At 41.6% G+C, this 26558-nt stretch overlaps 3 protein-coding genes across 3 annotated transcripts in view; all 3 read right to left on the bottom strand.

Annotated features, from left to right (window-relative positions):
• Positions 1 to 1923: 1923 nt before the first annotated feature.
• Positions 1924 to 9853, bottom strand: ywhae1 (tyrosine 3-monooxygenase/tryptophan 5-monooxygenase activation protein, epsilon polypeptide 1). The gene is made up of 6 exons (XM_079555277.1): positions 9674 to 9853; positions 6753 to 6952; positions 6127 to 6233; positions 5689 to 5895; positions 5258 to 5394; positions 1924 to 2305 (listed from the first exon to the last, which is right to left on the bottom strand). The coding sequence occupies exons 1-6, from the start codon at positions 9735 to 9737 to the stop codon at positions 2253 to 2255; spliced, it is 768 nt and encodes a 255-aa protein (XP_079411403.1). The 5' UTR covers positions 9738 to 9853; the 3' UTR covers positions 1924 to 2252.
• A 2584-nt stretch (positions 9854 to 12437) lies between these two features.
• Positions 12438 to 19737, bottom strand: crk (v-crk avian sarcoma virus CT10 oncogene homolog). The gene is made up of 3 exons (XM_079554939.1): positions 19184 to 19737; positions 17525 to 18108; positions 12438 to 13260 (listed from the first exon to the last, which is right to left on the bottom strand). The coding sequence occupies exons 1-3, from the start codon at positions 19401 to 19403 to the stop codon at positions 13123 to 13125; spliced, it is 942 nt and encodes a 313-aa protein (XP_079411065.1). The 5' UTR covers positions 19404 to 19737; the 3' UTR covers positions 12438 to 13122.
• A 5221-nt stretch (positions 19738 to 24958) lies between these two features.
• The window catches only part of lrrc75a (leucine rich repeat containing 75A), a 42905-nt gene continuing 41305 nt past the window's right edge, over positions 24959 to 26558 (bottom strand). The window contains exons 4-5 of the mRNA XM_079559838.1: positions 26025 to 26298; positions 24959 to 25935 (exon numbers count right to left, since the gene is read on the bottom strand). Of these exons, the coding sequence (XP_079415964.1) occupies positions 25339 to 25935; positions 26025 to 26298 (871 nt within the window). The 3' untranslated portion in view covers positions 24959 to 25338. The remainder of the gene's footprint in view (positions 25936 to 26024; positions 26299 to 26558) is intronic.

The raw sequence follows: 26558 nt of genomic DNA, 5'->3' as shown, positions 1-26558 counted from the left end.
TTCCCCCCCAAAAAACATGATTACAAAATCTGCTTCTGCTTTTTAGTTAGCATTCTGCTTTATAAGTGGTATTTCACATGTTAATAATTAACTTCATTATTTTCATAACAGAATCATTTTGGAGGCTAATACACATACATTACAAAAATCTAAAGGGAACAAAATCAAACTTAAAACACACAAAAAAATGAATGATAGCCTATTCCAAATGGAGCATTTTTGTGTAAAATGACACAGCATTTTACCTTTCCGTGCGGAGTTAGCCTGTTCTCCCTCGTCTGCGTAAGTACCCCTTACCACTAAAATCAATTGTGCCCCATCTGGGGCAGGATGAATGACTACATTGTGAATGTGGGACAAAGGATAGGAATTAGCTCATGGATACAACTCGGTGTGGCAACTTTCTTGTCTTTCTTGTCTTGTGTGTTCATCAACATGCTCATTTTACATGAAAAGTCACTGAGGTAGTCATACAATATAAATACTATCGATAACTTTATGGGGTCTCTAAATGTAAGAATTATTGAATTGATCAAATTAACAAAACCTTTATTTCATTCTCAATATCTTATCTTAAATTCAAATTTGTCAAAATGACACGGGTCTAGAGCAGAAGAGAACACAAGACAACGTAGTGTAGTTTAATTTAGATTGTTTAATGTTAATTCCATGCGGTGTTTCAGTAAGAATAATACAGATTCCCTGTCTGTGGCTCCAGTCAGATATCCAGTAGTACAAATCAGCTCCGAGTTACACTTAATGAAGCAAAACGAACAGAAATATGCTCCCGAGACCAGGAGTCAAAACGCAGGGCACAAGCAGCTGAAGGAGCGGGGCAAGGTGTAGCCTTTTGTTGTGGGCTTTGTATGTAGCACTGACAGATGGATTCACTCAATATGGCTCCCAATGAGTGGAAACATGTAATTACCTACTCATCTAGGTATCTTAATTTAAGAATAAATAAAGACGCAAAGTGTAGCAGCGCAACAGTTAATATGTCTCAAACAGATTCAATTTTTACTAAAAAAAACAAACAAAAACCTTGCATTTGCCCATTTTGAAACAGGCATGTAGAGCTACAACTTACTGTTCAGAGCATAGAAAAAATTGCATTGAGAGTGAAAGTAAAGAAAAACCAGCTGGTATAGTTTGCAAAAATGTAAATAATTAAGTAAAACAATAAAACATACAACTGCTCCTTTTACCCTGACTGGTAAAGATGGATCAAAAAGATGCAAACTTGATGCCAAAATCAGCCTAATTAATTTGTTGACAGATTGAAATTTCCTTCCCTCTGGGTTTTTGAACAGTGTGTTCCTACAGGGCTACCATAGTTGCTCAGACTGAAATTTCACACCAACCACACGCTGCAGTTTGAACATGTTGCTACTGAGTGACCCATAATGGAACAGAGGTAATGACAAAGCAGTGCTACAGACAACCCCGACAAAAAAGACCAAAACTTCAAGCTCAAGCCAACACTGACAAATCGGGGCTAGATTGAGACATTTCTCCCAACTTTTTTTTTTTTTCCTTCCTTCTTCTCAAAGTTAAAAGTCCACCTCCTAAAAAAAAAAAATCATCATTACAGTATTTCAGCACAGGTACAGTCCAAAGACAACTACAAAACAACAGATTCACTATAGTGTAAGAGTAAAGCACGCCTTTGCCCCACGTGGATATCCCGAATTTTGCCAAAAAAACAAAAACAAAAATCAGAAAAAACTATGTTAAAAACAAGAAGGGCACTTCTTTGTGTCAAACGGCCCGTAAAATGGTAAAATGATATTTGCACTAAAAACAGAGACAACATGGCTCTGATAACTATCTGTCAAACATTATCAGTAATAAAAGTTAATTTCTGTAATTACATTAAGAAATAAATTCTCAATACATCCAGCAACAGATAACAATATCGAAAAAAAAAAAAAAAAGAAAAAAAAAACCCTAACAAAAAAATACAATTATGAAAACAAAGATAAGGTTTTTGAGAACCGCTTGTACCAAGGACAACACGCAAAAATGGTCTCTCATTCCAATTATCTTTGCCTTGCCAAGATTGTATTTCTTGTCTCAATTAAGTGGTATTTTACTGAACCATGTAAGGGCTAAGATATAAAAATAAAAAAGAAGAAGAGAGAGAATACAGAGAGATAAAGAGAGAAAGAGGAGAGGTGATGGTTTCCTCCGTGGCCCGGTGGGGCTGGAGCAGCAGAGGGGGACAGGAGTGTGAGCGGGTGAACGGGCGACAATCACTGGGCTTCATCCTCCACGTCTTGCAGTGGCTCTTTGTTTTGTTCTTCAGCTAAAAAAAAATAAAACAGGACAAAAGTTAGTCATTCGTGCTTCAAAGTCACTACAGTTTGATGAGAAACTGGTCAGAAATTGGTGAGACTTTCTTAAAGGGCTGCACAATATAACACGTAAGATGGGATGGGTATTTATAATAGTGGAACGTTAAACATTAACACGTTTTGTGCAGCCCCTTCCGTCATCGTGAAAAGTGCAACATTTGTGTGCTCCTCAAGGGTTAGTTTGGGTCATCTGAATTGCAATATGCCAAAAGGGAGAAGAACATCAACAAAAAGAAACAGATTCAAAACCCAAACTAACTCTTCAAGAAAATCAAGGTAAAAAACAAGTCATTTTCTTTCTATGAACCTTTTACACCACGGATAAGTGACTGGATGCTCACCTATGATTCAATCAGTTCCAAAAAGGAGAGTGGAAACATTCAGTGAGTCAAACGTGTGCAGAACAAAACATGCAGAAAGGGTTTGTCTAACCCACAGCTCCGGTGTGTCTTGAGGGCTCAGCTAATCTGTTGCTGACAAAATGCAAAGCTCGCACTAGCCGTGGGCCTGTTTGTTTTGTGCTGTTAACTTCTGACCCCTGTAGAACGAGGCTTTTCGGAGCTCAGGGCTGTTGCTATTGTCTGCGTTGTTGACAGAGGCCAATGGCAAGAATCTGAACAGCAGCTTGTGTTACAGAGCATACATTTCTACATTTCTACAGATATACTAAGATATACAGTACTGTGCGAGCAATGCAGGGATTACAAGCCATACCTTCAACTTGAGGTACTGTGTATCGGACAGATCAAATTATTTATATACTCCGTAGTAATATGCAATTAGCTGAAGCAACGTACACAATCACAAAATGCATATAGTTTTCCTAAGAAACATCATGCCGAGATGTGAATGTTGTTTCAGTGATGATTTCAGACACATAACGGCCGCAAGAAGTGAGGCAACTAAACTAAACTCTAGAAGTGAAAACTGCACCTGTAAATGAATAAATCCACCACCTTTAAAATCATGCTGACGGAAGATATTGAACTCTATGGCAGTTTTTGTTTCATGTGGATATCCCCAGTAATTACAGAGACTTTAACCATAAACCAGTTAAACACATCTGCATTTTGACAATCGAACAGAAAACGGTTTTGCCTCCACCTCAAGGGCCCCTTTAGCAGTCTGCCCTCGACTCTACATGTTGGTAACAGGAGCTATTGCTTGCGTCCCTTTCTTCTACACTAGAAGCATTAAGGGCCAGGTTAACGCCGGGGCGTGTTGTTGGTTGGGTGCCGCTCATTGTGTGTAGACAGAGCCATAAATGTCCATAGCAACACAGTGACACAGTCCAACAGTGAGGGCGGCATTTCAAAGTTAATCAGGAGCCAGGTGAAGGTAAAGTAAAACAGAGACTGAAAGAGACAGAATGTGTACGCAAAAAACAGGTGGGGGAGAAAGGGAGTAGGGGATGGACAATATTGAATTTTAGTTTTTTTTTCCCACATATTGATTGTGCATGATTTCTGATTTTCTTGTTTTTAATAAAAAGAAAAAAGCCTTTTACGCCAAAGAATTGTAAATAATTGAACATTTTTTCCCATCAAACATTAGACACAACATGCAGGGTGAAAAGATTGACCTCTATGACTATCATTTTATCCCATCTGGATTGTTTTTCATACGGCGTAATAGCAAATGACGAGGTCAAAGTTTGCTGCTTAGGACATGGTCATACATGTTGCAGAACTGATAATGCAATTGTTGAACTTTAACACATTTTGCCCATTCATTACGCAATTAATGCATTCATAAGGATAGGACGATATAGTTTCGGTTAGCATCGTAAACAAAGTGATATCAGAAGTCATTTAGCACAGCCTATCGCCTCACGGAGAAGCACTGCTGCTGCTTCAAAACAATCCCACATTTTAAAATGCGTGCTCAACGGCGCATAACTTAGCCATATGTTTGTGATAATAGACCAAACACGACTAGTATAAAAAAAAAAGAGAGCGGTAAATAAGGTAAAAGTAGCAGCGGAGCAGTTCCCGGCCTGGTCCACAGGGGATGTCAGGGCCAAGCTCTCGTTGTAAACAAGTGTGTGGTTTCTGTTCCGGGATTGACCAATTGACAAATCGATTTAAAAATCACCTGAATCCATCTTTACTAAGACCATGATTCAATTTAACTTCAATTAATCGCCCTGCCCTTGCATGAAGCGCGTGTACGTGTGAGAGAGACAAGACGAGAAAGAGGAGGCGGATAGACATAGATAGAATGTGTCGGAGAGAGCGAGAGAGCGAGAGGGATAAGTGGAGAAGGAGAAAACGTGCAAGAGGTGGTGCGCACACTCACACACACTCACACACACTCACACACACAGCACACGGCCTGGAGCAGCACTTACAAAGTACAGTTAACATGGGAAATAAACAGTCAGCTGTGATTCCTTTAGGATTCTGGAGCAGAGAATGAGAGAAATGAGAGAGATGAGCGGTCACAGTTAAAACACCTGCCACAATGAAGTGGAGGGGGAGAACGAAAGGGCTGAAAGATCACTGTGAAATCACAATTTAGAAAAGCTCCACTTATTTTACACCAGTTTCTGTTGAGATGAACTAGAACTGGCAATAATCGGATCTAATATTTGAATTTAACAGCGACGGCAATTTGGGGTCACATTTAGCTCTACTTTTATTAACTTAATTTATTGTCCAGCTTGTTTTATGTGCGTGTGTTTTTTTTGCCAATTGTGATTTTTCAGCAGCTTTTTCAGTCCTTTTGGTAGAAAGCGGAGAAAGCAAGTGACTGATTAGTAGCCATGTCCTACTTGTTTTGCAAAGGTTTTAATCACTTTTTGGGGAGAAACACCAGTACAAAATGTTAGACTGTGTTAGTTCACCTGTATTGAAACTCAATGACAACCTGGTGGATACAATAACTCAAGAAAGGAACCTCACCCTCTCCCTGCATGTCTGAAGTCCATAGTGTCAGGTTGTCGCGTAACAACTGCATGATGAGTGTGGAGTCCTTGTAGCTTTCTTCACTCAGAGTGTCCAGTTCTGCGATGGCGTCGTCGAAAGCAGCTTTGGCCAACCTGCAACAGGAAGGAGTGAGGGTCACAAACTCAGCATCACACAGGATTATTTTGGGCCAGAAAAAGCAACTGCAAAGGAATCTTTTCCAAAATGGCTCTGTTGGGAGTCGAGTCGACCCACTGTGCCGCCATCACACATGCCCAATTGATTCTCCGATGTCAGATGTCCTTGGTGCACAACCAGCCATATCAAAGCACTCGCATCCAAAGGCGAGCTGTGGTTGTTTTTAGCCACGCTTTTTGGACAACAGGCCAAGTACACCATTAAAACGGTGGATTTCACGCCTCCCTCACCTGCAGGCGCGGTCGGGCGAGTTGAGGATCTCGTAGTAGAAGACGGAGAAGTTGAGCGCGAGGCCGAGGCGGATGGGGTGTGTCGGGGGCAGCGCGTTCATGGCCAAATCTGTGGCCGCTTTGTACGCCACCAGGCTGTTCTCTGCCGCGTCCTTCCTCTCGTTACCGGTGGCGAACTCCGCCAAGTACCTGAAGTAATCGCCTTTCCTGTGATACAAGAGTGACAAATACAGGTGAGGCTTAATTTAGTGCTATTCTCAGCTCCACTGGTCCAAAAAACTCAAAAACAAACAGACCATTCTTTTTTTGCATTATGCATGTTTGAAATTTAGTACAATGGCTGTAGAAGAATCCACTTTTCCATTAAAAACGCAGAGAAGACTAAACAAATAGAAGAGTGTGTAGTATATAGTGCATTAGTAACCAAGTAAAGCTCACATTTTGTTGTAGAAGACCTGGGACTCCCCCGCCTCAGCCGCTGGAATTAAATGTTGATCCAGTGCATCCAGAATATCATGACAAATCTCTTTTAGCTCCTTCTCTACCTGAAATTAGGAACAAAAATTATAATAATCAGCAAATATTCCCTTGCTAAACCTGTCAACATTAATTCCACCATCACATCTGCTTGGTCAAAATATGTTGTCAGTGTCGTGAGGGGAATATATGTAAATTAACATGCAAGCGCAGGATCTTTAATTTCTGAATCCTGTTACGGCTTTGACTCCTGTCCAAGTCTCTCCACGCTCTCCTCCCTCTGCCAACAATCCGGCCTTCATTTAGCTTCATAAAAGAGCAGAAGAGTGGACAACCTGCCAGCAATGACTCAGACAAGGCTAGTCCGGTAAGTGAGGATTATTTCAACAATCGAAACAAACACGTCACAAGAAGTCGTTGGGGGGCTCAGTGTCATTTTTAACACTGGTGACTCAATCTTAACGTACCCACAAGGGAAATTACTTGGTCACAGGAGCTAAGTTCTACAATCAAAACAATCCAACACCGGGCAAAAAAAAAAAAAAGCATTTAAAAGGAGGAGTGAAATGTGATTCAAATAAACGTACCTGTTGCCTGTAGTCCTTGATCATCTTCATTCGGAGCTCTGCGGCCTTGCCCTCCTCCCTCTGTTCGATGCTGCTGATTATCCTCCACGAGGCTCTCCGCGCTCCGATCACGTTCTTGTAGGCCACTGATAGAAGATTCCGCTCCTCTACTGTCAGCTCTACTTTCATTCCTGCCACATTCTTCATCGACTCCACCATCTCTGCTCATGGGACACACAAACAAATATATTAAAACTGAGGATCAGTAAACCATACATTTTACATTTTGCATTGGAAGCATAAAACTAGATATACTGAGGGCATTTGAAATAACATGTTGATAAGTGTGCTCTCTTTCAATTTATTTCCTGGCAAAGTGGGAAGCTTGATTTCCTAGAGAGAGAGAGTCTATGCCTGGCTGTCTAGGTCTGGTGGTACTTGGAAGGTCAAATACTTCATGAGGTGGTACTACTTAGAGTGAAACGTTAGAAAACCACGGGTCAATGCAATAAAGCTGCATAGTAGGCAAAAACGCATGATTTATTTTAACCAATTCGGTGCCAAAGTTGCCAAATTAGAACCTGTGAGAACTACAGGTTTCCTTCCAAAATCCATCAGGGGTTTCTCCGGAGCTCTGCCCACACAACAAAACCCACTTTTAGGGTCAAAGTAGAGTTTTCAAGATTAACCGATTTTAAAATGACCACGGTTATAATCGCTCACGGTAGGTTAATCGTAATAATTAACCTTGGACCTTTCGAAAACATGCACATAAATTTGCTTCCCTTAGGTACAGCTAATAATAAAAACAATAATAATAATATTCTACTACCTATTTATAATTTATTTTTTTTATATAATGATAACACATAAAGCTAAAAAATAACAGGCTGAATGTTCAATAGGTTTTCGATCAAAACACCCCTTAAATAAATATGAAAATGTATGTGTGCACATTTAGACAGGACTATAAACAGGTTTTGAGAAATGTTCGACATTTTCTTAATTTCGCTAATTGTGAATAATCCTAAAATCTCATTTTTTTTTCTCCCAATAATTGTGACTCAAACATTTTGAATCGTGACATCCCTAGGTCAAAGTAATGCTCAGGATGGGTCCGGTCGTACCGTTTTAAAAACATCATCATACAAATGTCACTAATTGTATTTTGAAAAAAAAGAAAGAAAATCTTGCACCTAAAGAATTAATTTGGAAAACTTGCCAATTATATCTGTTCTGATTTACTAAAGGAAAAATAATCACAGTATGCTCAATTTTTCCACAAATAAACCACTTCTTCTTGACAGTAAACCACTGCATGACATGTTGTACGATATTGTTCAGTCAGGGACTATTTAGTTGAAAAATAACGACATAGCTTTAGATGTAGGTTCATGTTGTCACACATTAGTACACATTAGCAGGATTTAAAAGACAAGGGAGTTGAAATAAAAGTTGTATCAGGCATTTCTAGAAGTTATAACAGGTTAATAAGTTCACTCTCAATCTTAAATAACACGTCACTAGCCAACAAACCAAGTTGAGGACCCAAACGTAGCGAATTGGACCACATTCCTGCAAGGTTACCACCACCAGTGAGACGTAAATCACTCTGTAACTAAATAAACTCGAGCCAAATCCCGTGAATGAGTCATAGCACATTCACATTACGTTACTGGGCAACGTTTGAACAGTGGCGACGGCAGGCAGGCGGCTAAAAACAGCCTCTTCACGACCTGCAATGGTATGACAGCGACCAGAGTCAACCACCGCAGCAGCAAGAGGCCAATCGATCCAGAGCCAGGAACACCCCATTGGAGCACTGAACAGCTGCCCTCGGGCCAGAGACAGCCAGGGTCCCAGTTGTGCACTCAAATTGTAGTTCTGTGTTAAGTGTTAGAACAGGTTTAGTACAAGAGAGGTTAGGATTGGTTTTAGTCTACTCATTACTCATTGGTTAGTTCTAATAACACCTGGTCTAGTCTTGGTTTAAAGCCCATTTAGACGTCAGTCCTGATTTAACTCTGACTTGGTTAAATCATGTGAGGGACCCCTGGTTAAGTCCCAGGCAGCAGTGGCTACAGGAGCACTTTTGGATTGGTGTGATGGATTTGGGGATACAGATCTAGAACAACATTTCACCATGTCAAATCTTTGCCAGATCCAATGAAATAGTTCCTGGATCCTTTACACAGAAAAACTAAGATGAGGGAGTAACCAAAGGAAGCACTGGCAGACAGTGAAGTCCCAGCTCAGTCGTGGGTGAAAGGTGAATTCCTCATTGATTTATTATTATGCTTAATGCAATGGTATGAAGTGAAAAATGCGAACGTCAATTAAAAATGGTAATGTTTTGCCCTTATGGCCTGTTAAATTCAGTATGGCTATGCTAGCACAAATCAGGAGCTAACTAATGTACGTTACCCTACCAACAATTTACATTAAAATGTTGAAAACGCCATATCAGTTAGGTAAAAGGCAGTATGATGAACAATAATAAGAATAATACCCATTCACACAATTCCTTGGCACAATTTAGCCTAATAACCTAAAATTAGTGCTAAAGAGCACAGGGGAGGCAGGATTCTATGAAAGATCACGCTCCACTTGTCCGCCATTTTGTTTTAGCACTTTCGCTAACGCTGGTCACTGTCAGCCGCTTTCTTGCATTACTTGTACCTTTTGGCAGTATGTTTCAGTTGAGACTACTAAATGCATTGCCCGGACATTAATCCTCAGCTATGTCAGAAAGAAACAAGCTCAGGAGCAGGCTAAAAAAAACCTCGATTAGCCATAGCTAATAGCACCGTTAGCACAGATGTATAATACAACTCTATTTCAGACCAGTGACCGTAGTTAGCATTCATGAGCTAACAGAGGAAAAAAAAAATCCCAGCGGTGAACATGTCCCACACCGAGCCAAACCTCAATAAATGTCTTACCGTCATATCGCTCTGCCTGCTCGGCCAGTTTTGCCTGGAAAATGTAGTCTTCCCGCTCCGCCATTGCTGTTTTGAGATGGAAAGAGTAGAGAACTATCTACAGTGAAAATATGTATGAGGCAGGGTAAGTGAAAGGTCCGTGGATCGCTGAGTGTGTGGTTCCGCCCCACCGGCAGAGCTCAGGAAAGATGGCGGTGATCCGGGTTCTTTCCCCAATGAACCATATAAATCCATAAATCCCATGGTGCTCAAATTACAAAATGTATTGTCAATAGACAAATACATATTTTAACTGAATAACAATAAATTGCCATTAGACCACTGAACCTTGGATACATTTATTAATGCCTCCTTATCTCCATTCAACATAGAATTTTAACAGAATTATTATAAAGAAAAATAAATCTTTATCATAATAGTAGCCAACAGTGCCCCACTAAAGAATTTTTAATACATTTTTGGTATGCAGTTCAGTTGTTCTAATATCTGCTTATCTATGCTTAAGGGAAGTTTTCAGACCTTCTTTAGTAAGGCTTCTTTTTTATGTACCCGTCTGATGGTATAGGGCTAAAACAATAATGGTACAATGAATAAAGGATGCATTTAGATCTATTGGTGAATTTACCCTGTAATGATAAAGTAGTTTAAAATAGAAATATACCACATACAACCACAGCTGCAGATCAATTCCATTGCTCTCAAACACAGAAGTCTGTGATCAATTTCATTCATCGCTCAAGATTCACAAAGGTACAGACTCCTTGTATGTTTGAATGTAGCTAAAAAAATATATCCCTTATATTGGAACATTTCATTACGACTATTATGTATTCAACCCCTTCTTGCAACCAGTAATAAAATCCCAAAACATCAAGATTGCGGTTTAGTTATAGCACCAACAGTTTTTGTTCTTTTGTAAATACCATAATAAATGCACACACTTGGTTTTCAACTTATTTTTTTCTTGGATCGACTTTATTTACTAGTATTTTGACACCTTACATGCTACAGGAAATAAAAAAAAGTAATTCAAATGTCTTGAAAGAATATAGTGTTATAATAAAATGGCACATTTTGAATATGAACACAATTTCCTCTTGCATTTTGCCACACCTTTTTCTGAGTGAAGGATGACATCATGCAGGGCAACAAAATACTTCCCGGTGTTTCCATTGGCAATGCTGTCAGAAAAGTTTATGAGCACTTGAAATGTGACAAAGCTGTATACATACAACAGCAGCAGTAAACCCAAATGTTTTCATCTTATGTTTTCAAGATTATATTTCTAAAAGACCAGGCAAGTCAATTTTTAGCCCATGGTTTTGTAAAAGCATTACTGTAAACCTAAAATTGTGAACACTTATTGTTTAAAACGCATTAAGTGCATTATGATTAAATCAGGCTTTAAGACAGAATGTCTTCAGCAGAATCACTTCTTGAATGCATCTATGGTGCCACCTAGTGGTGACAATACAGTATTTCATGCATTATGGCAAATTCAGGCCAAATTTAGCCAAATTTGTTCAACTTGAAAAATCTGAACTACAGTAAATTTTGCACAGGGTTGATGATTGTCAAGTGTAAACAAATAAAAGTAATCAAAAGGGGAACACAATATAATTTTGTTTGCCATTTTAGGGTCTGCAACAGAACTATTCAGGAGCAAAAATAAACATGAAATGGACAAGACCTTAAATAAAAACCAGGCAGACTTAAGTAAAGAGGGGAAAAGAAGGTGTATACGACATGATAAAAAAAAAGATTTAAAAGGTTAAATTGTGGCTTGCACAGTCTTTAAAGACACTTGGACCACGAAGCCACCAAGAGTTATTATTTCACAAATGTTAAGCACTAGTGATGAAAGACGGCACTATCTAAAGCGGTGGACAGCCTACATTCACTCTGTGCAACTTCATTCGAGTCCATCAGGCGCAGAATCAGGGCCACAATAAACAGTATTCTGAAAGTAATGCCATCCAAATATGCAGCCCCTGATTAGTAGTAGTTTTCTTTTTTTTAGAGGGACCACTTTCTTTCCTTGCGCACACATGCAGCAGTAAAAACTGTACACGGTTTCTGCACCCCATTGTGAAATAAAACAAAAAGGGCTACAAGAATAACAAAATCTTTTTAGCACGTAATGATCAATACATTTCATAACAATATGTTCATTTTTTTCTTACAAAAGACTATTTGGTGATCAGAAGTGATGGGGATGGCTGGGTGAGGCAGGTAAGGCAGGTGTAGTCCATCTGCGTAGTGTTGTTTTCGCTCAGCTGTTGAGACTTGTCCACAGTAATGACTAACAGTTCATACTTGATGCCAGTTCATAGTTGCTTCCTCCATTTTAAAGTTTAGGAACAAGGGGTAATTTTACCAGTGGAGAAAGCTCCTTCATCTTCTCGTTCGTATACCAGAGACTTGGGAATATATATTATTTGGTGCTTCATCGTTTGGATGTACTCCGTCATTTGAAGATGTAGAAAGTAGCACAGTGCTAGATTCATGTCCAATAAACATGACCAATGCTGCATTCACTGCTAACTTGTAGAACGAGGGCTTCATCAAGCATTTCCCTCCAAAATTGTAATCTCTAATTTTAATACTGAGAAACAAGATCTCTCTCATCAGTTAGATTTAACAGTTCCAAGTATTATCCTCAGAACCCTGAAATCATTTGTTTGAGCTTTTTTTTTTGGCATTTAGCACCAAGATCTATCTCTATTTGATGTCATAATTTCAGATAGAGGGCAGGTGTGATTAACTAGTATTGAAAGAAATTTCCAGATACAAAAAAATATCCACAAATTGAGCCTTATTAACTTCCTCTTGTGTGACTGAATGCTGCCAACTCTTTTCAACATAGTGAAAGAAATATTTCACCACTGTCCATTTTTGCCAACAGCACAGGCATCAAAAAATGTGCCAATCAAAAAGCTATTAACCATTAACCTGGTTTTCATCATCTGCAACACAGTTACAGGTAAGTGATATGATTTCTGACCTGACCTCAAAATTAAACTCTTTAGAGCGTGATGACGTCAGGTGAACACAACCTGCAGCTGGAGCGGCATGCATCTTGCACGTTTTGTTGGACATGAAAGCAGCATAGTGCGTAACATGACAAGGACAGGAATGGGACTGGTTACGAGGAGAAGTGGCTTTTCGTCTCCATAGAGGGCTTTTCGTAACACGGAGCAAAGACGACATAATATCCAGGAAACACAAATCCAGCAACAAGATTTAGTTCTCCATTAGTTCACTGTTGGATAGAGCTGTTATTACTAGGGTAGTTATTACGAAGTGTGCTCCAAGACTCCATTAAGGCGCCTTTTGCAGTTTCTCAGTGATGGATGTACTGTTAGAAATGGGCTTGGGACAGCGTGGTAGAGGAGGGTGTAGGGAGCAGGTCTAATACTAGTGTCCCGTTTGAGGATGGCGGTCCGCTCTCAGCTCAGCTCGTCGTCCGGGTTGTGCTGGTCCAGCAGTTTGACGTGTGTGAAGGGGAAGTGGCCGCGCTTGCCTTTGCACTCGCCCTCCCACTGGCCGTTCACGTTGATTTTGGTCACCTTCACCATGTCGCCAACCTGGAGGGGGAAAACGGAGAGCGAGAGGCGGTTAGTGCGGGACAAATCGAGAAAATCATAACTCCCACTGAACATTTGCACATTTTTAAAAAGGTACGAAGCAGGATTTGTTTTGACCTCACTTTGATTTTGCAATGTCTTGTTTTGCTGCTTCTTGCAATATCACTTAACAACACTTTGGCGATTTATTGTGCAGCCCTACTCGAATTAAATAGATGTCAGTTTGAGAAATACTGGACACAATGCTGCAATTTCATCAACAACATGTAACGGCATCACCCATTCCCCCTCCCATCCGGATCCCATTCGCCCTGTGCGCAAAGAAATTGACAATAACCAAATGCTCCTTGATCTTTAAGTGCTTATCGTAATGTAAAAGTACAGATAATCCTCCTCCCGCTCGAATTGTGGAGTGAATGAAAGATTAGCGCGGCCGACGTGGAGTGGAAGGAGTGGCCGGCGTGAACCCGAGCAAACAGATCCAAAGTTCAGGTGTGCCACAGTGCAGCATGAGCCAACACTGTGACACAAAGATGCAATGCAAAGTTTGAAATGAAGGTAGCAGAATGTCTGCGATGTCGAAAATGTGCAACATCGTTAGCGCTGCAGACAAAGCTTCTTCACACTTACACTGCCAAGTACAGATGACTGCTTAAGAACCTTTTTTTTTTTTTCAGCGTATGTTTAGGTGTCGACAGTCCCACCCAGTCGGTCCTTGTGGAAGCAGCTCCAGGGCTTAAGCTGCGACTGTCCTGTCATTATGTGTGGATTCAGGGCTGGAGGAATTCAAGCTTCCTATTCACCAGGGAAGTCATTTGTGTAAAAGGAGGGACGATATATTTAAAAAGACTTGCTGCAAAAACAAATAAACAAGCTCGTCTCATTGTTAGTTATATATAAATCATTGTAGCGAAAAGAGAAGCTTTAGTGCCATATGTAATTACGTGAAAGGAAGTTATAAAGGGCCTTCAATCTCTCATTGGTCTCGGTCTTTTCAATACTTGCTATGAGAGTCCAAATGAGGCCGCATAGAGCATATACCGTGTGAGATTTGACTGATTTGGAGCTGGAGATAAGCTGTGGTGTTCTGAGAAGTGGCTTGTCGTGAGGTGGCGATTACGCAAGACGTCTTTCGCAGATGTAGAGTCGACCAGTGCAAATGCCAAACTGACATGCACACCTTGTTACATGTCCACGGCCTGTTAAAACAACTACAGCAAAACTAGAGACAGCCACAGCTTTATAGTTCAAACATGTATTTTCAGTCATTTAGCGAAGGAGACTTGTCGCAGCACGAACTCTTCCAAAGACGGCAAATCACACAACAATCTTTTCCACAATCTTCAAACCGATGAGATCACCAGCACAGCCTTTACAACTGGTATAAATAAAGTAAATAACGGCATCATAAACAGGCAGTTATCATTCTAATTCGCAACTGGAAACTGGAGAGGATAATAGTCTCCACAGCACATGAAGGCACTGCAGGCAGCATAAATTGCTAGACTTTTACCATAAACTCCATTAATATCTGCAAGCGTGAAATCCCCACATTAATGTTGCCCGGAGGATCAAACGGGACAGACACCCCCTGCTGCTAAAACCCGTCTGCAGTGAAATGTAGGCAGGCTCTCCCTGAGCGTTATGTAACGGGCAGTTAGACACGTACAGGTCAGAGGACATGAGGTGATGCCGTCGCCTTCAGGCTGCCACGGAAAGGTGACAGTTTGACTTTCTATGAGCACGGAGCAGACAGGGAGCTTATGTTGAGGCTACATAAATGTGCCTGATGGTTTTAGTCCTGCTCTGTGCAGCGCACAAAGTTAACAAGAAAAGGAAGGTGAGTGGTCACAAAACACTAAATTGAAAAGACATCATATATAGAAAGCAAAACTACGAGAGAAAGAAACTTTGAACGTCTTCTAGATCATGGAAGGACTGAATGATCAACTGCAAGCAAACCAGAGCCGCAAATCTACTAAACAAGTGCAAAAATGTAAAACTGACAATTATATTTTCTGTTTCCTTGAAGATTGAATGTGAATAAAACATGCAAAAATCATAATTTAGATATCTGCAAAGAAATGCAAGTGATTCTTCATTCATTTAGATGCAGGGCTGTGTTTAGGGCCTGTGGCATCCCTGGAATCTGACTGGCCCCAGGTGCCACACCCCAGTTCACAGGGGTCAGTAATAAGTTCAATTTCATATACTTTTAATATCATCGAACATTATTACTCACATAATTGCACATACTGATGCATGAAGTTTTCCATCATCAAATTGCAACACACAAGTAAAATTGCAATTACATTTTTCCCAAATGAATCACGGAGCACTAGTTCATGGGAAAATGATCATTCTGAAAGATATATGTTCCAAACCTAATGCAAAGTACATGAAGTTCACAGCTACTTGTTCCATCTCATAAAAACTTCGCCAGAACTAAGAGCCCTGATACTAATGAAGCCATGCTATTACCCTACTCTATTATTATTATTATTATAAGACTTGATCTGCTCCAATTCATTCACACTGTATTGGCTTGGCGGTTTTGTTGTGATTGTAAGATGTCACTTTGACATGAAATAAAATGCATGAAATGAAATGAAATGAAGATGACTCTCCTAACGTCTGCAGATAAAGAGATTCTTACCATCGGACACAACGGCCGAGATAAGAAACCAGAGGGTAATTATTAACAGAGCAGTGGCAGCGTCGCAGCGTCTCAGTGCCACAGTGAGGAGTGGCAGAAGAAACAAAAAGAAAAGTCACTCTTGACTGGCTGCCAGATCTTTGCGTAGCTTTCCGAGTGAGAGATAACAAATACATTCAGACTTCCAAGTTAGTGCTGTATACTTATCACTACATTTCCTAGTATAACATCTTCAGTTGTGACATGATGACTCAAAACTTAACACGAGATCATACTAATAATCAGCAGAAATGTCATTGATTGACTTACGAGGCTGTTTCGATTTGAATCATCGTTTTTCCTAAGGTGTGCTGCAGGTCATTTGGAAATTCCAGCATTGGCACATGTATGAATGAATAATTATATGTTACCCAAAGAAACGGCTTCTTGCCACATGTCGACTTTTGCTTTAGTTCTTCCTTACACTACTTGCCCTTATCTCTGTTGCTATTATGCAATCGCTCCATGGGTAGGAGTGGCAGGAGCAAACTCAGACAATGGCCTTCGCTGTCAGCCCTAAGCTCCTCCGTCAAACAAACGAGACAGACCTCCATGTTACAGCAATACAATATCAGTAACGCAGTGTCAGTTTGGGGGGCAGAGGAGCGCTTTCAGATCCGTCCACTGTCTCGCTCTTAGACACAGCGAGAGTCCCGGCTTCACAGGGACCAACGGAAACGGGCCAGTTCCAACACACAAACTATTTCCTTCCCCCCCGACGACCTGCACTGTGGGAGCCCGCTCTCCTTTCCGGACAGTTTAAAAGCCCAGCGACCATGGAGGCTCTTACCGTTAGAAGGCCCTAAATCTTGGAGAAAATTCAGTTTCTTGAAGGACACCGTTTTCTTACAAGCAAGGGAATAACAAGAGCGGGGAAGGAATGACTGATCTAGTTTCATTCACAGTTTCATGAGGGACAATCTGAAAAGGTCTTTATTAATGATGTAGATGAATGAGGAGATATTCAGCGTTTTCTGGTTCGCTACAAAGATGTCAAGAACAGGTGCCCATAATCTGAACATCGTACAAAAGTATCTTTCTTCACTGACAATGACGACACTAAGCTTGACAGTCTATTTTATGACACAAGTGCAAAGTCTCATTTATGGACAAGCCATAATATGAAATATGACTTCTTACTTAGGTTGCTAACAAATCAAACTGCAACGGTATGTCACATTGTATAGCGTGGGAATCTATGGATAAATCACAATTCGATGCTGAAATGATGCCTCTGTACACAATATCTACACCTCATTTTCCCGTAGATAGTCTGTCAGTCCTTACACACTACCAAAGGGTAAACGTAGGCGCATTATTATTGACAAATATGACAGAATACACAATGTCTCTCATAAATGACCAGAATTTCCTGACAGCCGGCAAAAGTGAAAAGCTAGCGTAACTGCTCATATCTATTGAAACTTTTTTCATTTAATTGACTGGTATCTTACTCTTTTGATTCAGATTCTGGATCTTTATAATAGATGCATCTGACCCCATTGCATAATTTAATACTTCACCAACATGTTTCAAGGAAAAATCGGCTCATGTTTTTTTCATATTTACCTCCAATGCCAGGGCCGTCTTGTCATACGCGTTGGGCACCCTCTTCTGAATGGCGCGGGCGTACACTGGTCCGTTCTGGAGGTTGGGCAGCGGCGTAGGCTGGGCGTACTGGCTGGGATCCCCAAGGAGAGGGGCCGCGGACTGGGCTACCGATCCATCCGAGTTCCCCATCATCCCACCAGCCTGTGGACCCCCCGCTGCTCCAGGCCCCTTCATGGAGGTGGGAGAAGCCGGCCGGTACTTTTCCACATACGGGACGGGGATCATTCCGGCGCGGCCCTCAGAGTTCTGGGCGTTCCACCACTGCTCCTCGGGCTTCTCCAGAACGCGCAGGATATCGCCCATTCGAAAAGGCAGGTCCTCCTCGTCGTTGCCCGGAAAGTCAAAGAGCGCCCGGACGTACTCTTCTTCCAAGCGGGGAGGGGGCCCTCCGGGACCAACGCTGATAAAAGAGGTGTGTTTGGATTTGTTAATGGGCTCTATCAAAGTAGTGGTGTCCAGGTAGTGGATTTTATAGAATTCTAGTAAAGCGGGGAGCGCCTCGAACTCCTGGTCTCCTATGCGAAAACGTGGAAGGCCCAAACCTGTTGAAAAAGAGGGGAGAATATAGGAATTTATAAGATGTTATAAATTACAATGCAATAAACAATACACATTTCAGGATGATAAACATTAGAATACGATAAGTATAACACAAGATTTTAAACGTAGATTTAAACCACAAAGTAATCGGGATTTCATTTTTGTTCATTCCACGTGACAAAAAAATAAAAGGTCATTCACAAAACTAAATCTCCCAAGAACCGAGATTTGATATAGTAACATTATCTGCAGAGGTGCGTTTCATGACCCACCCTGGTAATTCCCAAAATGACACATCAAGTTGATACACTATTTTCCCCATAAGTCAATGTTTGGTAAATGAGGAAGAAGGAAATGCATTCATCGCACACTGGGACATGAAAACGATTTCTAATATATCTGCAGTTTACCACAAACGATAAATGAGCCTTACAGCTGGTCATTACATGTAAAAACACAAAGGTTTATAGATCTCATTGCCCTACACAGTTACAGGGAAAGATATTGTAGTAAAGTTTGATTTTAACCTGCAAGGAACAACGCGGTGGATTAAAAGTACGAGCACATCAATAGAAACTTAATTTTGTAGTCAGCAAAAGTTACACATTTTGCTGAATGAAATAAAAACAACTTTAAATATGAATTGAGCAAGGTCTTTACAACAGTGTATCTGTTGAATGAATGAACCAACAAATGCAGTTATGACCACCAGAACAATACAGGTGATTGTTAGATAATGTCCTAAGACTGTTTTAACCAACAATAGACATTGTTACAAGATAAAACTAGCCAATGCATCAGTTTCATGGGCTTTGTAACAGCCACACAGGCAAGAAACACTTCAACAGCGAAGATAACGATTTGTAAGACTCTTTTCCTCCACATACTACTAATCCAGACAGAGACAGTCCCACGTCCCCCTGTCCTGGCCTGCTCTCCAGTCTCCACACAGAGAAAGGGGGGACTGGCACTTTCTATTGCGCATCTCTTTTGGTGCAAGTCATGCAAGAATGCTCACCCCCCGGCCCAGCATCGGCCCAAACCCCCAAAACTAACCCGGGCGGAGGCTTTTCTTACCTGCCCCGGACTGTCGGTTGTTGCTGATGCTGTTAATAATGTAATGCGACACTTTGGAGTTCTCGGACACGGACAGCACGTAGTCCCCGGGGCTGGTGATTGAGTCCCGGACGAGAAACACGCCGTGCCGCTGCCCCTGGAGCAGCGATACCGCCTCCTGCCTGCTCAGCCGACCCCAGTACCAGCTCCCTCGGTCCTCCGCGTCAAAATTGCCCGCCATGATCGCCGCTCCACACGCCGAAGCTGCACCGGGCCTTCCCTGTGCTCTCCCTCCCTTTTATCCACGAGCTAAGCCTTCAACTCGTGCACAAACTTTAGCGCCCAGGAGCACGTTTAGTAAACAGGCGACATCCGCAGCTCGCCTTTCGGGAGCCAATCTGCCCAAATGGAAGGACCGAGCACTGAGCAAAGCGGGGGAGTGCTGGACTTTATGCACGGAAAACGGATCTCGCACTCATTAAAGGCGTTTCGCAGACAGAAATCCAGCCACAATCCAGCGGCCGATGACAACTAACTTCAAAAACTGAAATGGCGGAGACGGGAAAACAAAAAAATGTCCCATTCACCGGAAATTGCGTATCCGAATTCCGAACAGTGGGCAGCGCACCAGAGAGTCTGTATTTAGAGGAGATTTCGGCCCTTTCACATAAAACCGTGAAATTGTGAAGATTTGGTGAGGAAAGGAACATAGTTTATTGAATCGGGTGCACAGGAATGGTTTGCCCAAAACAAGTAACAACTTATTGGAAACAATAGTTTGTACACATTTTTATTTTCATTAGATTTTTAATATTGTGCTCGGTTATTTGTCAGCAAAGAAAAAAGAAAAAAGTTAAAAAGTTAAGTAGTTTTTACCATATACACGGAAGGCACGTCTCGCAAACGTGATGACGTACACAGCATAAAACTAAAAAAGTCACGTGACCCATTCTAACGGCTGTGTCCGTTTGTGTTTCAAATCTCCTCTGAAAACAATCTCCCCAAAAACTGTTCATGAAATGTGGAAATCATATCTATGGGGCGCACATTTTATATATTTATTTATTTATTTGTTTTAAGGGGACGAGGTAATAATTACAAGTAGTACAGTAGGAATTCAAACCTTGTCCAGCAGATGGCAGCAGAGGACCTTAGGAGTCCTGCTCTGGAAAATGCTATAACCTTTCATATGACTGTAACATATTGTCAATAGATCCATCCAAACTGTAGGCCCTGTGGCACGCACTCAAATAGTTTTACTTATAATATTAGCACATTAACATAAAAACAAAACAAAAATAACTTAAATAAGGCAAATAATGGCCTATACAGCAATTTATCCTACATGATGATCCCGATTATGCGGTCAGATGTAGCCTTCACTCAGACCCATATCCTCCAATGGAGAAATGCCAGAGTGCTGCCAGATAAGAAAAAAAAAAAAACAGCTGGAACATGGAGGAATGTTTTCAAGCAAGAGCCAAACTTCACCTTATGAATGCATCTAAATATTTGGCATATTTTGGATGAATTCAGAAATGTTTAGTGATTATTGAAGCAGATAGTAATTCCAGATGAATTCCACAAGCTACTTATGAGTATCTCCCAATTACCCACTGCAGAGTTACCCTGTCCATGGCCCCGCAGTCATCAGGTATGCTGTGGAAGATTATCAAATTCACCTGATTGTGTGTCGGGTCTTTCTCCATTTCCTGTCAGGCTTGTTTTCAACGAAACTGGCCCAGGTTTCTGCATAGACTAGACTTTATTCAATAAATATGCATTTTGTGACATGTTTGCTGGTGTACGTTGGCTCAAATAGATGGAAAACACTGAGCGATAAGACCCCTAACATAAGTGAGGGTCAAAAGTAGATGGACATCTGTGACACTTAAAAAAAAAAAAAAAAACATAAATATAAAAAATATATAAATACCCAACTTTATTGTGAGTAATATTTATTGGTCAGGTTCATGGCATACCAACATTCTTCTAATTACATTTTTAAAAGAACAAACAAACCTTGAACAGTCTGAAAAGGAAAGCAACGTAAACATAGAAATAGATACAGAAATACAAGGCTCTGAGTTGAACTAGTGAAAGCTTTTGACACCTTCAATGAGATTGAATTCACAAACTTGATCAAATTGCCTGGTCTCCACACCGCTCCGCTGGTCATTTGAACACTTGCCCCGGCTTTCATTCACCAAACAAGTCTTTTAAAAGCAGTAGTGGTAAGTTGCGGAAACAATTTGTACATGTTAGTTTGAGTTTCCTATTTTTTAATCATTTGGTTGACCACGTTTTCTTCCTCACATAAAAATCATTAACCAATTAAGTCTAGTTTTATTTCTACCACCTTTGAAAGTACATAATTCTGCCATTTTGTTGAACTGTTGACCTCAATAATGAAATTCTAGAGCTGAATAAACGCTCAAATGGCTTTGCTCAAAAGAGAATGGCACTTTGATAAAAGCATGAGTCAAAGCTTGACCCCATCTGTGGTCCTTTTTGTAACAAGACTATGGAACAGATCAAGACATTTCTGCTGCAGGCTCGAAAACATGATTTTACAATGGAAATAAAAATAACAATCTAAATGCAACACACAGTCACTTGATTAGTAGCGTTAACAAGGAGTCCTGACACTGAGTCATTAGCTTATATTAGAAAACTTTAAAGGGACGTTTTTTCTTTGTAGTTAGCTGCGGGTACAAAGCGACTGAATGGGAGATGATTAACCACATTATATATCCGTAATTAACAACTTGCACCGTCTTGGAGTGTAAGAAGACACTGTAAGGACGGAGCATTCAAGGGTTTTTTGCACAGAAAATGGCTTTTAAAAACAGGGCAATAACAGTAGCAGCATTGTACAGTCGGGTCATATAAATAACTAGAAAACAGTGGCTCTCAACTGGAATGATTCAGTGACCCAATTTGTCAATGGTCATTCATTCTGACCTTCTGAAAACATGGTATGGGAACTATATGCGTACTTTCTCAGTACCTTTCTAATGCTACGTTAATCATTTTCCAGATTTAGATAAACTGCCAAGTACCCACCAGTCATCATAACTTGGTATTCAAAACCTGGCACCATTTTTCATTCCCAAAGTAGTATTACCCAGCTGTAGAAACACTTATTTGTGTGAATATTGAGCATTTAGGAACAATTTAGAGAGAGAAAAAAATTGCGAGCCGTTTTCTGGCTTTCCTGTAAAAGGTACAGGAATGTTACCTTTCGATTCTGTCATCACAGCTGTAAGCATAAAGAAAAAGACATGAACAATTCAACTGTATGCTACTTCCTGGTGACCCACACCTTTGAGACCTGAGCCACCAGTTGAGAAACACTGGAAGATTACAGAAGGTTTCGTAAAGGTTTTGCAGAATACAACAGCAAGAGTGGAAGAAACCATTATTTCACGTCATCTGTACATTAGGGGCATTAGTAATTCAAACTCCACTCACACTAAAAGCACTGGTGGCAGCCGTCTGGGGAAAAATGTCACTATATTTTATTGGGTTTAACTCGAATAAATCACCATCAGCATAAAATGAGCCAGGAAAATGGCTGCCAGCGATACTTCCCGTCAGCTGATTCTCTCTTAACTCACCACGTTTCACTTCGATAAATCCTACATTGTGCAAACCTGAGTCTTCATAAGTGACACATCATTTCTTTGCAATGGCCCCGACAACTAACAGGGTATACAATTCTTTAATCTTGGCGAAAGTTTTCAAAACGTAGTCATCTGAACAATTTGTTTTTCATCTTCTTTCCATTAGCAACACTCGTGAGACTCCCTAGACTCATCAGCATGATTTGGATTTGAGGACAAAGGTTAGGTCTATTTTCTTTTCTTCAGCGAAAGATTCTCATTCTTCACATGCCTCTACTTTCTGCTTTCATGAACTCACCGCGACACATTAACTTCATTCTTTAACTTTATCTATAGTCATTCAAAGAATTGCTACATCCCCTCTGTCTTATTATACTGTATATATATATAAATATATGAAAATAGAATACTATTGGATTTTTAAAGGTATATGCAAGCGTTATATAGTCTCTATGAGCAGGGTTGTGTCTTAAAGCTGTTGACAATAGTTGCTTCCAAATGGCCAGGATCCTCCGCAACCGAACCACTTCAAGACACATCATCGGCATCTCGCCAAGTGCTGTTCCAAATGGTTAAAATCTTCACTCCCTTTTTCTAATTTTTCAAGGATGCACCTGTGCTTTTTCTTGCTACACATGAGCCCAGAGAGCAATCACTTCAGACGTTACTTACCAATTCAAAAACAAGAATGCATTGCTATCTTTTTGGATGTGGTCGTCTTTATTTGCTTAATATCCACCTGGCCAAACTGACTGGCAACTACGGGAGTATAAAGTGCTACAACACAAATAAGTGCAGCAACAAGCAGTAATTTGATATACATCCTAAGGCAAAAAATAAATTGGTAAAATCGGTGGCAGAAATAGGCAAGAGAGGTTGCAAGGTTCACTTTCAACGTCCCTCTGAACGCAGTGGACCACAATGCTGCCATAAGGCCCTATTTAAAAATAGTTGTCATTTCCATACTGCTCTTGTGATTTTTTTTTCCATACTAAATTGCCATCTTCCTCCCTTCAATACAATCTTGTCCAAGTCCATCACAGCTGTCAATCACAGCTGCAGCCCCTATTCTCTCTCTCCCCCTTTCTCGCTCTGTCCTTCGCCTTCTTTTCTATCATTTTCCATGGCTGAGTTACTTTAAAAATAACACTGTACGGTGACCCAGTAGTGAGCAGCGCGGTAGAGCCACCATGACCTGGATCACAAAGCGCAAAACACATACTAAATATTTGATGCAATGGGCGGCACTTTGCTTCGGGATGTGACAATCCACTGTACATCAAGACCTCATATTTTATAACGCCGCAGTGTTGTTGGGTGACTCATTCTCCCTCCGCTAATGTACATCTGCTCGTTTCTTAAGTACTCATTTACATGATCCTTTGGCTTGATTGTCTGTCTCTGAATCCATCTGGTTCTCAGCTTGATCATGTGGGAGGGTTTGTTTTTGGCAAATTTACATTAAAAAAGTAACACGAGGGCACTGATTTCCCTTCACCAGTAACAGTAGCGCGTTACAGGCACATAATACAGAGGGGCAAGGACCTGGGATGAGCTAAATATACCTGCCTCCATCATATATATGAAAGGTTTAAAGGGACCATAGGTAGGCGGGATTTAGAAACAGTCTTTTGTCCTCTGCCATAGTCGTCAACACGTAGTTCAGCTATTTATGATGCAATCTCGGTTACTCGTTGATACACAATACACAATTCAGGCATAACATAACACCATCGATGATGTCTATCTATGATAATGCACTAGCTGTTCTATTTCTAAGCTTTTAATGCACTGTGTATCGTTCCTATTTTAACAAGCATTCTCTTCTTAAGGAATTGTTAAGGTTTAGTTTTATCGTCATTGTCCCCATTGGGAAACATTTGATCCATCCCTCAATGTCACTGAGGCTAACTGTTCGGAGGACCACAGTGCAGCGCCCCGGGACCTTTCTTTAGATCTTGAGTGAGGTTTTGTGAGCAGTACCACACCGCCAATTCAAAAAGAGCTGTAGTTTAGGAGACGGTCTGACCCAGTTGTCTAGCTGCTATATCTTGATCCTTGCGAGCTTGCTAGAATCACTACACTCGCCCATGAAGGAGAAAATAAATCCTTTACTGCCAACATACGGTATCTTCCTCACTACCAGATGCAACAATGAAGAGATATAATTGTTGTTATATGCATCACCTCTGCAATAGTGGTCAAAATGTTCCACCTGAACTGTGTATTATTCCAAGGTCCGTGCCCTTTGGATACCTTACTTTCGTTGCAAGAGTGCGTCATTGAAATGAAACGACTACAAATAGTCCCTTTAATCCTACATAATAATGTACATGGCAGTGCAGTAAATTCCCTGTTTGAACTTTGAACAGTAGAGATGGCGGATGTCCTGTCATCTCCGGTGTCAGTCACCTTGACCGCCTGCCGTCTGAACAGTGAGGGACTATCCAGTGACTTGTTTTGATTGGATAACACCCCCTCCAGCCGTATTTTGGACACGTTTCCCGGGGCAGGAAGTGAATTTCAGCCAAATCGAGCCCCTGTAAGGTGTCAGGTCAAATGCTCCGACTGGTCTGTGGTTTCGTCCAGATCCTCCATCTCCACCCTCACTGGCTCGGCCGCCCCGTACGAGTGCTGCGATTGGCTGGAGCAGGACATGTGCGAGGACCTGCTGTGCGTGTCGTCCTCGTCGTCCATTTCGGCCTTCTTCGCGGGACCCCCACCCTTTTTGGGACTGTCCTGCACCTGTCTCCGTCGGGGGCGCACCGCCCTCCGCTGCTCCTCCACGGTCCACATGCTGTCGTCGTCGTCGTCCGGGCCTTGCGCCTCTCGGTCGAAGTCCAGCAGCTCCTCCATCATCTCCTCGATCTCGGTCTCCCCGTCCATCTCGGCGTCCACCTCGGACCGCAACTCGCCCATGCTCTCGGTGCGGTTGGTGTCGTCGGTCTCCTCCTCTTCCTCCCCCAGGCCGCGCAACCTCTCCGGGGGGTCGCTGGCCTGGCTCTCCCCGAACTCCAGGATGGTGGGGAGGTTGCCCTGTTTGGGACAGCGCTTCCGGAGGCTCACCAGGAAAGGTTGCGGCAGTGAGAAGATGTCCACATTGTTGCCCAAGTCGATCCACGTCACACTGGGAAAGCTTGTGGGGTCCTGGGGTGCATAAGAACCAGACTGTTATCATACATTTGTGGATCAGTGGACATGAACACTGTCTGTACTTGACTGAATACCACCTCTACCTTGAGTGCGTCAGTGAGCTCCTTGAGTATAGTCCTGGTCAGCCTGTTCCCGTTCAGCGTCAGCGTCTCCAGGCGGGGCAGAGCGGCGAGCGTGGGCAGCAGTAGCAGGAAGGCCTCGTCCGTGAGCTCCGTGAACCCCAGCTCCAGACTGACCACCGAGGAGGCGTGACGCTGGAGGTGCCCACAGAGGCGCTCCATGTCCCGGGCCAAGAGGGGGATCCCAGACAGGTCCAGCGTCCCACTGGCGGGAGGGGCGGACAGGACGGCTTTCAGGCTGGATACAAGAGAGGAGAAACGGGGGGCAAAGGCTTTGTCAAAGTGCTTTGACTTTTATAATGCGTAGCTTAGACTGAACTGAGGATGGTGCAACAGGGTGGGATAGTCCAGATAGAAGCAAAAATGATGACTGTATTAAGCCTAGGTAGGACAACATTTTACCGGGCAGGTACACACAGGGTCATATTTCCAATAAAAGCAAAGTGGAATGACAATACAGTAAAACCACATTATAATTCATAAAATGTATATCAATTT

The sequence above is a fragment of the Gobius niger genome (genome assembly GCF_951799975.1).
Source record: "Gobius niger genome assembly, chromosome: 1".
Classification (NCBI taxonomy): Eukaryota; Metazoa; Chordata; class Actinopteri; order Gobiiformes; family Gobiidae; genus Gobius; species Gobius niger.
This window is presented reverse-complemented; position numbering and strand designations above follow the sequence as displayed.